General features: G+C 39.9%; 1 protein-coding gene across 4 annotated transcripts in view; it reads right to left on the reverse strand.

Moving 5' to 3' along the window:
• The window catches only part of si:dkey-16p21.7 (serine/threonine-protein kinase BRSK2), a 38407-nt gene that overhangs the window by 15905 nt on the left and 8107 nt on the right, over positions 1-14395 (reverse strand). For all 4 annotated transcript variants that reach the window (XM_017697447.2, XM_017697444.2, XM_037544675.1 and 1 more), the window contains 7 exons: positions 13510-13626; positions 13312-13345; positions 9857-9925; positions 9049-9195; positions 7196-7227; positions 6727-6891; positions 5297-5394 (listed from right to left, as the gene is read on the reverse strand). In XM_017697447.2, coding sequence (XP_017552936.1) covers positions 5297-5394; positions 6727-6891; positions 7196-7227; positions 9049-9195; positions 9857-9925; positions 13312-13345; positions 13510-13626 — 662 coding nt within the window. The remainder of the gene's footprint in view (positions 1-5296; positions 5395-6726; positions 6892-7195; positions 7228-9048; positions 9196-9856; positions 9926-13311; positions 13346-13509; positions 13627-14395) is intronic.

The following is a 14395-nucleotide window of genomic DNA, read 5'->3' on the forward strand; positions in this document are numbered from 1 at the left end:
TCTCAACTGTAGAAATTTGGAAAAATGGGTGGAATTTCCCTTTAACATAATGCAAGACATGTTCCTTTTGACATTCAACAGACTTTTTCCAGTTAAAAAATACACTTTTTAAAGCATGTAATCAGTACCTGACATTTTACATAAGCTTCAGGGATGTTTTTGGTTGGAAGAATACAAGACTAACATCTGTCATACATTAAATCCTTTTAAGTACTTGTTACCTCCTTTCTGATAAACGTAGTAGCTACTGCTACTGTTCTTAGCTGATGTACTTTTGCCCATTCTTATAGATAACAGTGTCATACAGTGTCAGAAACCACATATTCAAGTCTAAAAGAGGTTACCAAACAACTCCACACAGTTTTAGATAAGTATGTATTAGTTTAGGCACATAATTAGCACTATGCTTATTTAAATACATGAGCTTTCTACGTGTTAGCTACATTAGCCTCACATCTCTAGTGCAAAACTGAAGAAGCAAACATGTCTTTGGTTGATCAGTTACATTTGAGGTAAGAGGGAATTCGATTTTTTCCTGATCTTTAAACAACTTTAGTAATATCCGTATATCTGAGACGGGTCTGTACACAGATCTCGTTCCTGAGGCTTACCTCTCCTGTGGTACCTATGCTAGGCTGCCAAAAGTATTCACTCACGCATCCAAATCATTGAATTCAGCTGTTCCAAACACTTCCATGGCCACAGGTGTATAAGACCAAGCCCCTAGGCCTGCAGACTGCTTCTACAAACATTAGTAAAAGAATGGGTCGCTTTCAGGAGCTCAATGAAGTCCAGCATGGTACAGTGATAGGACACCACCTGTGCAACAAGTCCAGTCATGAAATTTCCTCACTACTAAATATTCCACAGTCAACTGTCGGCGGTATTATAACAAAGTGGAGGAGATTGGGAACGACAGCAACTCAGCCACGAAGTGGTAGGCCACAAAAAATGAAAGAGTGGGGTCAGTGGATGATGAGGTGCATAGTGCGCAGAGGTCGCCAACTTTCTGCAGAGTCAATCACTACAGACCTCTAAACTTCATGTGGCCTTCAGATTAGCTCAAGAACAGTGTAGAGAGCTTCATGGAATGGGTTTCCATGGCTGAGCAGCTGCATCCAAACCTTACATCACCAAGTGCAATGCAAAGCATCGAATGTACACCATCGTACACCAGTGCACAAAGCAAAGTCCATAAAGACATGGATGAGTGAGTTTGGTGTGGAATAACTTGACTGGCCTGAACGGAGTCCTAACCCCAAGAACACCTATGGGATGAATTAGAGCAGAGACTGTGAGACAGACTTTCTCGTCCAACATCAGTGTCTGACCTCACAAATGTGCTTCTGGAAGAATGGTCAAAAATTCCACATAAACACTCCTAAACTTTGTGGAAAGCCTTCCCAGAAGAGTTGAAGCTGTTATAGCTGCAAAGGGTGGGCCGACATCATATTAAACCCTATGGATTAAGAATGGGGTGTCACTCAAGTTCATACGCGTGTGAAGGCAGACAAGCGAATACTTTTTTGAATAAAAAAAAAATGCTTGCTTTAATTATATTTTTTCTTGTTGTTTATTGTGTAGTTATATATTTGTAGTTATATATGTGTAGTTATATAATTTTAATAATAATATTAAAACACTTAAGCCAGCATGTTATTAGTAAATACAGTAAGAAAACAAACAGGTGACTTTGTTGACAAGAAAGATGCCTTAAAAGTATACGAGTGAGAAAATGTAACACAAAGTTGTTAGCGATTAAAACAGCTAGCTGGTTTTCTTAGTCACTGAATGTTTCATAATAAACATAAACATTGGCTCATTTTCAGCATTGATCTGATACAAACCAACAACTCAGTGTCACTGCTGGACTGAGAATAGTCACCCAACCAAAAATATCTGGCCAACAGCGTCCTGTAGGCATAAACTGATCAACAATGAAGGACTAGTGGATGACCAATAGAAACTACAAAATACAATACAATACAAAATACAAAAAAAATTGAGAACATTCACCCTGAGACTGTTTTCGTTGTGGTTGGGGGTTTTAACACAGCAAACTTGAAGAAGGTTCTGCCCAAATGCCACCAGCACATTAAATTTCCCACCCGAGAAGAACAGACTCTTGACCACTGCTACACCGCAATCAAGGACAGTTACAAAACTGATCACACCTCTATTCTTCAGTCCACATACAAACAAAGACTTAAACAGGCAAAACCAGTTCTCAGATCAGTCTATCAATGGAGTGAGGAGGCCATCTTCACACTTCAGGACTGCTTTGAAATCCACAGATTGGAAGATATTCCTTGATGCGGCTGGCACAGACATCAACAGAATACACTGACCTCATCACAAGCTGCATGAGTAAATGCACTGAAGACTTTGTAACAAAAATCAATGTCAGATCATTTCCCAACCAGAAAGCCTGGATCAATGCTGAGGTTCGAGCCAAACTAAGAGCTGGTAACCCAGCTAATTACAAGAAGTCAGTTAAGTTAGTTAAAAGCCAGATATGACCTGAGGACCATTAGGCTGGCCAAAAGGAGCTACAGGGACAGAGTGGAAACCAACTATCTTGGCTCTGATGTATATGGAGTGGCCCGCAAACCATCACTGACTACAAAGAAGGTGTGATCTGTGATAGAGGCCCTTCCTCAGATGAACTTTAATGCTCATTGTGCTCATTTTGAGGCAACTAACACCTCACCTGCTCAGAAACTCCCAGGAGATGAGAAGAGCTGGACTCTAGCCATTCCCCTGTGGTGAAATCTTTCAGGGCAGTTAACCCACGCAAGGCACCCGAGCCTGATGGCATCTATAGCCATGTACTTAAAGACACCTTTGATCTCTCCTTAAGACTGTCAGTGATTCCCAAGTGCTTTAAGGAAACCACAATTGTTCCAGTCCACAAAAAATTGTCTGTCACCTGCCTGAATGACTACCGCCCTGTTGTACTGACATCTACAGTTATGAAGTGCTTCGAGCGGCTGGTCAAAGGTCACATCTGCTCAACATTTCCAGCCACCATGGACACTCACCAATTTGCATACTGCTCTAACAGATCCACAGACGACACCATTGCACTAACAATACACACTGGTCTCACACACCTGGTCAGAAAGAACACATATGTAAGAATTCTGTTCATAGATTACAGCTCAGCATTCAACACAATCATCCCTGCTAAATTCATTCCTAAGCTCACAGGGTTTGAACATCTCTGCAACTGGATACTGGACTTCCTGATGAACAGACCCCAGGTGGTGAAAGTTGGGAACAGCTTCTCTTCCACACTGACTCTGAGCACAGGGGCTCCCCATGGATGTGTGCTCAGCCCCCTCCTGTTCTCCCTGTATACACATAACTGTGTAGCCAAACACACGTCTAATATCATCTTCAAATTTACTGATGACACCACCATCCTAGGCCTCATCACTGATGGAGATGAAACAGCCTACAGAGATGAGGTCAGCGCTCTGTCAGAGTGGTGCCATGACAGCAGTCTCTGTCTCAACATCAGCAAAACAAAGGAGATGATCGTGGAGATGGGTGGTCACTCTCCCCTATTCATCAATGGAGCCTAATGGTCCCTCCACACCAACATTATTGTGTCAGCATCTCTTCTTCCTGCGTAGGCTCAGGAGGTTTCATCTGCCTCCTCAGATCCTCACCAACTTCTACAGATGCACCATAGAGAGCATCCTCATGGGCTGCATTACTGCCTGGTACAGCAGCTGCATGGCCTATGACCACAAGGCCCTTAAAGGAGTGGTGAAGATGGCAGAAGCCATCATAGGCAACAGGCTTCCAGTCTTACAGGACATCTTCCAGTCCCGCTGCCTCAGAAAGATCAAAAAGATCCAGTCAGACAGCGCCACCCAGCACACAGCCTGTTCACCATCCTACCATCAGGCAGGAGATTTCACAGCGTCGAGGCTAGATCAACCCGCTTAATGAATAGTTTCTACCCATAAGCTCGATCTATCATCAAGCTATCATCTGACTTTACATCTACAAGGTGGACTGACAAGGTAGGAGTGCATCTAATTTACTTGCACAAGTGCAACACACCACCCCCACATCAATGTCACTGCAGTGCTGAGAATGATCCACCAGCCAAATGTGGTGGTCCTGTCCACTGAAGAACAAGATAAAAGGGGCTAACAAAGTATGTAGAGAAACAGATTGACTACAGTCTGTAACACCACTGCTGCTGAACGCAAGGCCCTGCAGAGGATGGTCAAAACTGCTCAACACATCACCGCAACTGTCCTCCCACCCATAGAGGACATATATAACAAGCGATGAGAGAGGAAAGCCATCAACACATCCTCGGACACCACGCATCCCAGCCACCCCTTGTTCCGACCTCTGCCAAACGGAAAGAGGTACCGGAACATCCGAGCCAGAACCAGCAGGCTCAAGAACAGTTTCTATCCCTGAGCTGTCATCTGGTCACACCGGCAGCATCGACCTGAGCTTAACAACAACACTACAGTCTGTTACTGATCAGCCTGATCACCCAGCACACTACACACTGAGCTCCACTTGCTCAGAGGACTGTATGCTGTGCACTTCATCCCTGACTAAGCCTTATTTCTAGTATATTTATATATTTATACTGTTACTGTTTAGTTAAGATGTTACCTGAACGTTATGCTGCTACTCTCTACCTGCACTGTACACTTTATATACAGATCACTGTTTACATCTCTTTTTGCACCACTAGTACTTCTGCATTTACTGTACTTTACTGTAATTCACCATGCACATTTCTGTCTATATATCTCTTACACTTCAATATCTGACTATGCACATACTGTCTATACGTCCAGTATACCTGTTATAACCATTGCCTATGCACATTTTGTCTACGTTCGATACTTGTACTTACTGACTATGCACATTTTATCTTGTATTTTACTGTCTTTTGTCTTTGCACTGTTTGCTATTTATCTTATATTACTGCACTGGAAAAGTAGCCCGATAGTGTTTCGTTATACTGTACTACCCTGTATTGTATAATGACAATAAAGTTGAATTGAATTGAATATAGTAAGTGGAGCTGATAAAATGGACAAAGAGAGCAAATACAAGGAGGTGTACTTCGGGAAGTGGACAGTGAGTATATGTGTTATTTATATAATAAAGAGAACTAATTTGTCCTGTCAAAATGTGCTGGATTTATTCAGTTTATTCATTTGAACTATTTTGCCCTTTTCAATTCACACCTTGTTTTACCCTTTGCAACTGTTAATTGTTAGACAAAAAAAGGCACCATCATCTTCCTCACCGACATCATTTCGGGGAGGTAGATCCTCGTCCTCATAGCTGGGGTAGCGCTCCTTCCTGTCCAGCAGCAAATAATAAATCATCTTCTCCTGGTTTTCTCTGAAAGAGAGAGAGGGGGTAAAGGAAGGAGTGAAGGGAGAAAGTGATAAAGAGAAGCTGAACACTACAAATTATGTAATAGTAGAAACTATTACTACTGCAATTTCCCTCTGGGATCAATAAAGTATTCTGATTCTGATTCTAACAATATGAATGCCAACCAAGCAATGCCAAACACAGAAATAAAAGAAGGAAAATTGTTGTTCAGAGTTCAGTGCTATGTCATTTCGTTAGTTTCATAACAGCCCATTCACTCTTTAATCCCTTAAACTGTAAGGCTCTGTACGTGGGTCCACAATTCACACTCCTCACTCTCATAACCACAGAACTGACACTGTAGTTTCATAAAAGCTACCGAACACAGTATGTTCTATAGTGGTTGCCAAATCATTTATAGTAGTAACTAAATAACTTGTAGAAGTTACTGAACAACTTATATTTCTTAATGAATCTTCTATCACAGTTATTGACTCATTCATAGTAGTTACAGAATCATTTACAGTAGCTACTGAATTGTATAAGTCACTGAATAACTTACAGTAGTTAATCATTTACAGTAACTACTGAATCCTTTATATCAGTTACTGAATACCATATCACTGCTGTCGGAAGAAAACCTTGGATCTCCAAAATGGTCATTTTACAGGAGAAGGAAAAAACATACTTTACTTTGAATGTACGTCAATGGAACCATACTGTTTTCCAAGTAATTTTGAGTCATTTGTTTTGGTCCATTCATTATGAAATTTACATATGATATAACGGGCATCAGGCATTTTTATATTATGTCAAAAACTAAAAAACTAAAAAAATTGAGATACAAGGTTTTCTACCGACAGCAGCGATATAGTAACTACTGAGTCATTTATAGTAGTTACTGCATAACATGAAATAACTCATGATCATTTATAGTAGTTAAAGAAAAACATACAGTAGCTACCAAATTATTTATTTATTTATTTTGAATTATTTATAGTAGTATTATTTATGAATAACTTGCAGTAGCTAATGAATCGTTTACAGTAACTACTGAATCATTTATAGCAGTTACTGAATAATTTACAGTTGCTAATGAATCATTTACAGTAACTACTAAATCATTCATAGTAGTTACTGAATCATGTATAGTAGTTACTGAATAACATATAGTACCTACTGAATTATGCAAGTAGTAACTGAATAATGTAGAGTAGCTCCTGATGCTAGTTGTTTAATAATAAGTCTTAAGATTAGTAACTACATAATAAATCTAGGGTTTCGATAATAAGTTTAGGGTCTAAGTAGACTTTTCCAATGCCTCGTTAGCTGGTTAATATGCACAAATGGACTCACTCTTCGCACTGCAGGTCTCGTGTGAGTTTGACGCGATCCCTGAAGCAGCCCAGAGAGTACATACTGTCCAGCACGTCAGGGTCCAGCTCTGTCAGAGACAGAATCCGCTTCACACAGACACGTCGTGGAGGGGGCTGCTCCGGACATGGTTCGTTCCGGCCTCCCCTGGAGGAGAAAGAGAGAGAGACTGATTAAAACACCTTTACTGGCACCATAACTATCACAACCTTAACAGATTCTTTTAAAATTAATACATGTGCATCGAAAGGCTGTTTTATAATATATACTTGATAAATCAAATGTTTGAAATATCCATTATCCTTTATATTATACACTTAACACTAATATTAAGCTGTATAACTTTATATTTGCAGACATTAGACAGTTTTTTAACTGTTGTATAGCACTCAGTGACGATGAAGGGTAAAGGAGTAAATGATGGAGGGACAGAGGCGTAATAGGTACTCACTGATACCACGGGTGTTTCTGTATTGCTTCCAGCTGTAACACACAAACACATACTCATCACCACAAACATACTGCACAACAGAGTCAAATGTAAGTGCACGGGTACGTGTTCTCCTGTAACTGTGGGGAGCAAAAGTCCTCAAGGAATAAGTCATTTTTTGAGAAGATAAATGAGCTGAAATATTTTTGTTTCAGATACATTAGAGGCACACGTGATGCTCTAAAGCTTTAATTGGGCCTGATTTTTTTAATTCTTTGAACCCGACTGTAACCTGAGAAATTCTGTCTGAATCTGACTGTAGCTTGTCACAGTTCTATCTGTACCTGACTGTAACTCAACAAAATTCTGTCTCAATGTCAGGGTAGCCCATCACAATTCTGTTCCAAACCATCATACCCTGACAAAATTCTGTCCAAGTCTGGCTGTAGCCCCACAAAATTCTGTATAAATTTGGCTGTATCCCAACAAAAATCTGTCTTCCAGATAGATAGATAGATAGATAGATAGATAGAATTGTATTGAGTGAAACTGAAGTGAAACTGCAATGTTTTTCACAAAATTCTGTATATATTTGATTGTAGCCAAAAACAATTGGCCCGAATTTTATGTAGCCCAACAAAATTCTGTCTGAACCCAACTGTAGCCGATAAACTTCTGCCTGCATCCGAATGTAGCTAACAAAATTCTGACTAAAGCTGACTGTAGTCCAACAAATTCTTTTTAAATCCCACTACAGCCTGACAAAGTTCTGTCAGAATCTAATCTTAGCCCATCAAAATTCTGTCTGAACGTTACTGTAGCCCATCAAAATTCTGTCTGAACATGACTGAAGCCCATCAAAATTTGTCTGAACGCCACTAAAGCCCAACAAAATTCTGTCTGAACATCACTGAAGCCCATCAAAATTTGTCTGAACGTCACTGTAGCTCATCAAAATTCTGTCAGAACTTCACTATAGACCAACAAAATTCTGTCTGAATGTCACTGAAGCTTATCAAAATTCTGTCTGAACTTCACTGAAGCCCATCAAAATTCTGTCTGAACATCACTGTAGCCCATCAAAATTCTGTCTGAACTTCACTGAAGCCCATCAAAATTCTGTCTGAACATCACTGAAGCCTAACAAATTTCTGTCTGAACGTCACTGTAGCCCATCAAATTTCTGTCTGAACGTCACTGTAGCCCATCAAAATTCTGTCTGAACGTCATTGTAGCCCATCAAAATTCTGTCTGAACGTCATTGTAGCCCATCAAAATTCTGTCTGAACGTCACTGAAGCCCAAAAAAATCTGCCTGAATGTCACTGTAGCCCATCAAAATTCTGTCTGAACGTCCCTTAGCCCAACAAAATTCTGTCTGAATGTCCCTTAGCCCAACAAAATTCTGTCTGAATGTCCCTTAGCCCAACAAAATTCTGTCTGAATGTCCCTTAGCCCAACAAAATTCTGTCTGAATGTCCCTTAGCCCAACAAAATTCTGTCTGAATGTCCCTTAGCCCAACAAAATTCTGTCTGAATGTCCCTTAGCCCAACAAAATTCTATCTGAACGTCGCTTAGCCCAACAAAATTCTGTCTGAACGTCACTGTAGCCTAACAAAGTTCTGTCAGAACATCACTGTTGCCCATCAAAATTCTGTTTGAATCCAACTGTGGTCTCACAAAATTCTGTTCAAATCCCACTACAGCCCAAAAAAATTCTGTCAGAATCTGATCGAAGCTTGACATAATTCTGTCTGGATTCGACATCCTGAATACCTTGTACATACAAAGCGTGTGTGTGTGTGAGAGAGAGAGAGAGACAGAGAGAGAGAGAGAGAGAGAGAGAGAGACAGAGAGAGAGAGAGAGAGTATACCGTGATGCGTTTCTCTGGGTTGACCTCGATCATGCCGCGGAGTAGAGCCTGACAGTCTGGAGGGATGAAGTGAGGCATGTGGAAAACTCCACTCTTCACCTTCTCCAGGAGCTGCCGCAGATTATCGTGGTCAAAGGGCAGGGCACCCTGCAGTTCAGAGATTTAAACACTATCATACAATTATATATACAGTAAACATACAGCTTAATTTTATTCCCATCACGGAGCAAATATTCAGTATCACCATGATGGCATTTCAAATAAAACATGGAAACTGTCACGAATGGCCTATCCCAGTACTCCATGTGCTTTTGTTTTGTTTTGGGTCTTCTCTGTGTGCTTTCTTTGTTTTGATTCTTCCCTGTCCTGCCTCCTTGTTTCTTGACTCCGCCCTTGATTGCTCTCACCTGTGTTTTCACCTGTGAGTTTGCTGGTTTGAACTTTGTTTATATTGTTTGAAGTGTATTGTTTGGATTGTTTGGTTGTTTTCCGGCTTCTGTTGTGTTTATCCTGTGTTCCTTTGTTGTTATATCTGTCCCTCCTGTTCTCCGTGTTGGCTCTATGACCCTGGACTGTTCTGAGTTTGGATTTGCCCATAATAAATCTTCCTTGTCTTCGCACATGTGTCCACCTCCTCATCGCTCCACCACAGCATTACAGAAACATTAGTCAACAGTGATAAATCTTGACTTCTTAGAGTTAAACCTCAATGGCAGTTATTTGATCCAACATGTTAATTACATATGAATAAACAGCAAAGAGAAACAAAGCAGTCTGAGTGAAAATTCTTAAAAAGAGAGTTTCTCACCACAAGCAGAGCGAAGAGTATAACTCCACAGCTCCATACGTCCGCCCTGCGGCCGTCATACTTCTCCCCCTTAAAAACAACACACCTTTACTATATACAGTATCCCTTTATGTCACTCACACACAAGAATGTAAAATCAAGCCAAATATGTCTGTAAGCTCCAGTGTTGGGCGTAACGCAGTACAGAGTAATGTGATAACACATTATAGTTTAAATTCGTGCAATTTCATTACGTTACTCACTTACTAAGAACTCCACTTGCACTACACATACATCTCCAATGGTGTTTTTCCACCATCCAGTACAGCATGGAACCATTCGTACCGTGGTCAAGTCCATTTCCATCACATAACAGAACCGTGAAAGTGGGCAGAGTTGTCTTTAGCTTTCATGGTCACATGCATCATGCTTCAATACCGGTTTTAACAAGCACTTTTCAACTTGGCCTCATCTTTTCCCCTCGGGGCATTCCCGGCACCATCTTAAGGGCTGTACCATTACATTCTTAGCTCGAGGGAAGGGTGTTAGATGAGCCCTTTGGTGGGGTGAGAGAACATTTTGAGGGAACATTTCAACAGCAGAACTTGCCCAGAAATCATTACGCTCTCCCTTTCAAACCCAGAAATAATGGTGGATAAAGCTACTTAGAAGCTACAGCGGTAAACTCCTTTAAAATGCTTAACAACAAACTATACTATTCCATTGGCTCGGCTTTTGGTTACAAACTCATCCGTTTGTTACACGAGTGGTGATACAGCTTTATCACCTTACTCTGCTAGCTGGGTAGTCAGCATGCTAAAGGCTACATGGCTAGAACAAAAGGAAGGCACTACACCATGACTATACTCCAAGTTTATATCCAGACAAAGCAATTAATCACATGTTATGCATGTTATGCTCAAATGTCTATAAACGGTTTAGTATTGCAAAGTTTGTATGGCTAGCCGATTAGCCTCGAGGCTAAACTGCCATGGGCAAGAGTGTTAATTTACTCCTTAATGTTCCCTCCTTCCCTAGAATTAGATTTGTAGGTAAAAATAAATTAATCCTCCTTTTCAGTAAAATAAAGCTCTGCTGATCTTTCAACACAGTTTAACAATAAATGGTCTTAAACTCTGGAGTTAATGTAGAACTGCTAATTCACCCTTTAACACAGCAACACAGACAATAATCTCACCTAGCTAGAAGCTAACGAAACAGCAAAGAGATTGAAGACAAACAACCATAATTTGGAGACGAATTGACTTATTTGCATTTATAATCACTCCAGGTAGTTCCCTGATATGTTTAATCTGCAACGAGAAACTGTCAAACACAAAACATGATGAAGCTAAAGTTGTATTTCATTCACCAGCTTCTTATTTAAATTTTCCGTTCCACCTTAAATGGTGCAGCAGTTACATTCTTCCACCTCAGGCACCATTTAAGGTGGAATGGGAAAATTCAAGCGAAAACCTGCTGAATGGAAAGCTGACTTCAGCCTCACAAAAAAAAAGAATGTTGAGAGATATTTTACAACAAGCTATTCTACTTTTAAGTTTCCTGCCAGAGATGTGAGAAAAGCAGCTATAGCTGAACGAAAGCTTAAAGCAGAATGAAGTAAGTCTGCATTTTTGACACATTTACAGTCAAGATGGTATAATGGACATAAATTGTTGTGGCTCACAAAGTGGTGTAATTTTTGTTGACAGGACAAAATGGCTCTTCTTAACATTTGATTTGCCGAACTCCTTAAGTAATGAATCAAAGTGAAGGCAAGTTAAAAAAATAAATGGGGAAATGGCCATCGGTACCCCATGCTTGGTTCCCAAGCAAGAGAGCCAACCAAATTCCTCACAGCTACTCAGGTACAGTATGGCTCACTCAGCAGTACAAAATAAAGAATAACATTATATGCTATGTATTTTCCATGCCAGTCCTTGTTTGTCATTTGCATGTGTGCCCTCTACCTGTGTCTGACTGTGTGAGTATGACTGCAAGTGTGAGCAGCGCAGCAGGGAGGCACCACAATCTTGGCAAACAATCTGTCGAAGCACCTAATCATCGAAGCACCTAGAATCAAACTGGTATATAAAGAGCTATGTGCTGAAGAAGAAAGAGACCCAGCCTCAGCTAAACAGGACCAATTTCTCTGTAAGGCTGGCTTTATACAGTAAAAACACTAATTCAACTAGTTCCATGTGTTGAGTTGCTTGCAACACAATTTCTGTGCAACTTGAAAGATGCACAAAGCAATTCAAAAACAACTAAACAACACATTTAATTACTCCTCTAGTCCTGCATTTAGATACGTATAGCATTTTTATCATCTTTGTTTTTATCCTGATCTTTCCAGCTGTCACTGCAAAGCTTTCTCCAAATCTATTTATATCTTTAATCTATCTATTAATCTACTTTAATCTTTACTGTACTATACAATATACTTCTTCTCTGTTGTTTGTTTGTCAAGTCCTTGAAAATGAATGTTTTGGTAGCCGTTGCAGTTACAGCCTACTTGATATCTTAAGCATCCTATTCTAGAAGCAAAGGTTCTTGAAGAAGTGCAACTGAGCCTCTTCTGTAACAATTTTCATTTAGATTCCAAAGATTTTGAGCTCATTATAGAATTGGGGACATCAGGAGAGGAGAAAATGGATCTAGCTACATAGATCATGTTAAGAACAGGCTAAAGAAGAATAAACAGTGGCATATGCAGCCATTTAAACAGCTGTTAGCATCAGCTGGCTAGTTAACACGGATTACAGAAACATTTGAAAAACTCATATTTGTTGTCATAACTCAGATAAGTGACAAAATGAACAACTACCAACTGTGAGTCAGTCCTGGAGGCGGTCTCCTTTTCAACAGTCCAATAAGCAATGTTCTGTTGTCCTTTTTTTGTTCAGTGATTTTAATAGTGATATTAATAGTTTGAAAGTGTATTGTTCAAGATATGCATAATGGCCATTCTGATTTGCTGTTTCATGAAACTGGTTCCACAAACTTGAGACGCTTGCAGCTGTTGTGGATGAGTTTCAAGTAAGTTGCAGGAGGCTTCACATTATGCAACGGAAGTGCAATCAAGTTTCATGTACGTTTCAGGTAACCAAAGTTGCATGAAAGTTTCATTGTGTAAAGCCAGCGTAATCTTTAGCCGTTCATCATTTTTAAGACAGGGACACAGCGACAGGGCTTTAAAACTATGCTTATGTTGACCTATTTATTTCTAAAGTACTGAAAGGACTGTTGGACGTTCCCATGTACAGTTGGTACACATGTGTTTGGGCTTTAGAGAGTAATTCAGAAGCAAAGTAATGAGTAGAGAGATTATTTTTTAGGATGTAATAACTAGAGTAAGAATAATAATTTGTTATTTGCAATGAAGTACCTTTTTAAAATAACTACTCCAACACTCAAAGCTCTTACAGCAGGCTGGATTAGTTTTAATTAAGCAGAAGAGGAGAGAGCAGACTTACCCGAATGACCTCTGGACACGCATAATGAGGAGACCTGCAATTACATAACAAACACAGCGTGAGCTCCAATTAAAGTGGAGCATTTTATTTAACATGTTCATACACACACACACACACACACACACACACACACACACACACACAAAGTGAGAGAAAAAAAGAGAGGGAGAGAGAGAGAGAGAGAAAGAGAGAACTCACCCACAGCTGGTCTCCAGCAGGCTGTCTCCCACTTGTAGGGAAGCCATACCAAAATCTGCAATCCTTATATTATTTTTCTCATCTAGCAGGAGATTCTCTGGCTTCAGATCTCTGTGACTGAGAGAGAGAGAGAGAGAGAGAGAGAGAGAGAGAGAGAGGAAAAAGAGAGAGGACAGAAAGATAATGAGAAAAAGTGGAAAAAGAGTGAAAGACAGAGAAAGAGGAAAAAGAGGCAGACACAGAGAGCAAGAGATAAGAAAAAGAGAGAGATAGGGAACAGAGCCAGTGTAGAGAATGAGCATGGCTGACAGAGAGACAGGGCAGTGACTAGAAAAGAGTAAAGAAAACAGAAAAAAATCAAACAACAAAAAAAAAAATGAAGTCAGGTGAAAATCATAGGCCTAAACTAACAAGTCCACTGGCAGACCTGTACATTCGGTCTAAAGTACTGTCTGGACTTTGGGGAGGTGGGCTAATGTCATAACCACAGGGTATAGTTTACGACTGGTTTAAATGAGATCAGACATCTCGGTGTAAATGACAGAGATGGGAGCTGCTCCTCGATTATATTTTCCTTTAATATTCCGGGTCTGTGAAAATGACACTGTGGATGGGAAAAGCACTGGTAATAATTACAGCACCACCTCCACACATCATTCTAATCCTGTGCACTTCACAATGTGTCTTTTCAAAAGTGGGTAAAAATAAAACTTACTTACTCTTAAAATAGTCATACACTGTAAAGACAGACATCATGAAGAATACATTGTTTTTCTAAGTGAGAAAATAAATGAATCACTTGGTTGCAGTAAAACAGCATTCATTCATATTAATATTGTTACATCTATAATATTAATGATCATAATAGAAATCTGCATCTACACTC

The sequence above is a fragment of the Pygocentrus nattereri genome, chromosome 14 (genome assembly GCF_015220715.1).
Source record: "Pygocentrus nattereri isolate fPygNat1 chromosome 14, fPygNat1.pri, whole genome shotgun sequence".
NCBI lineage: Eukaryota > Metazoa > Chordata > Actinopteri > Characiformes > Serrasalmidae > Pygocentrus > Pygocentrus nattereri.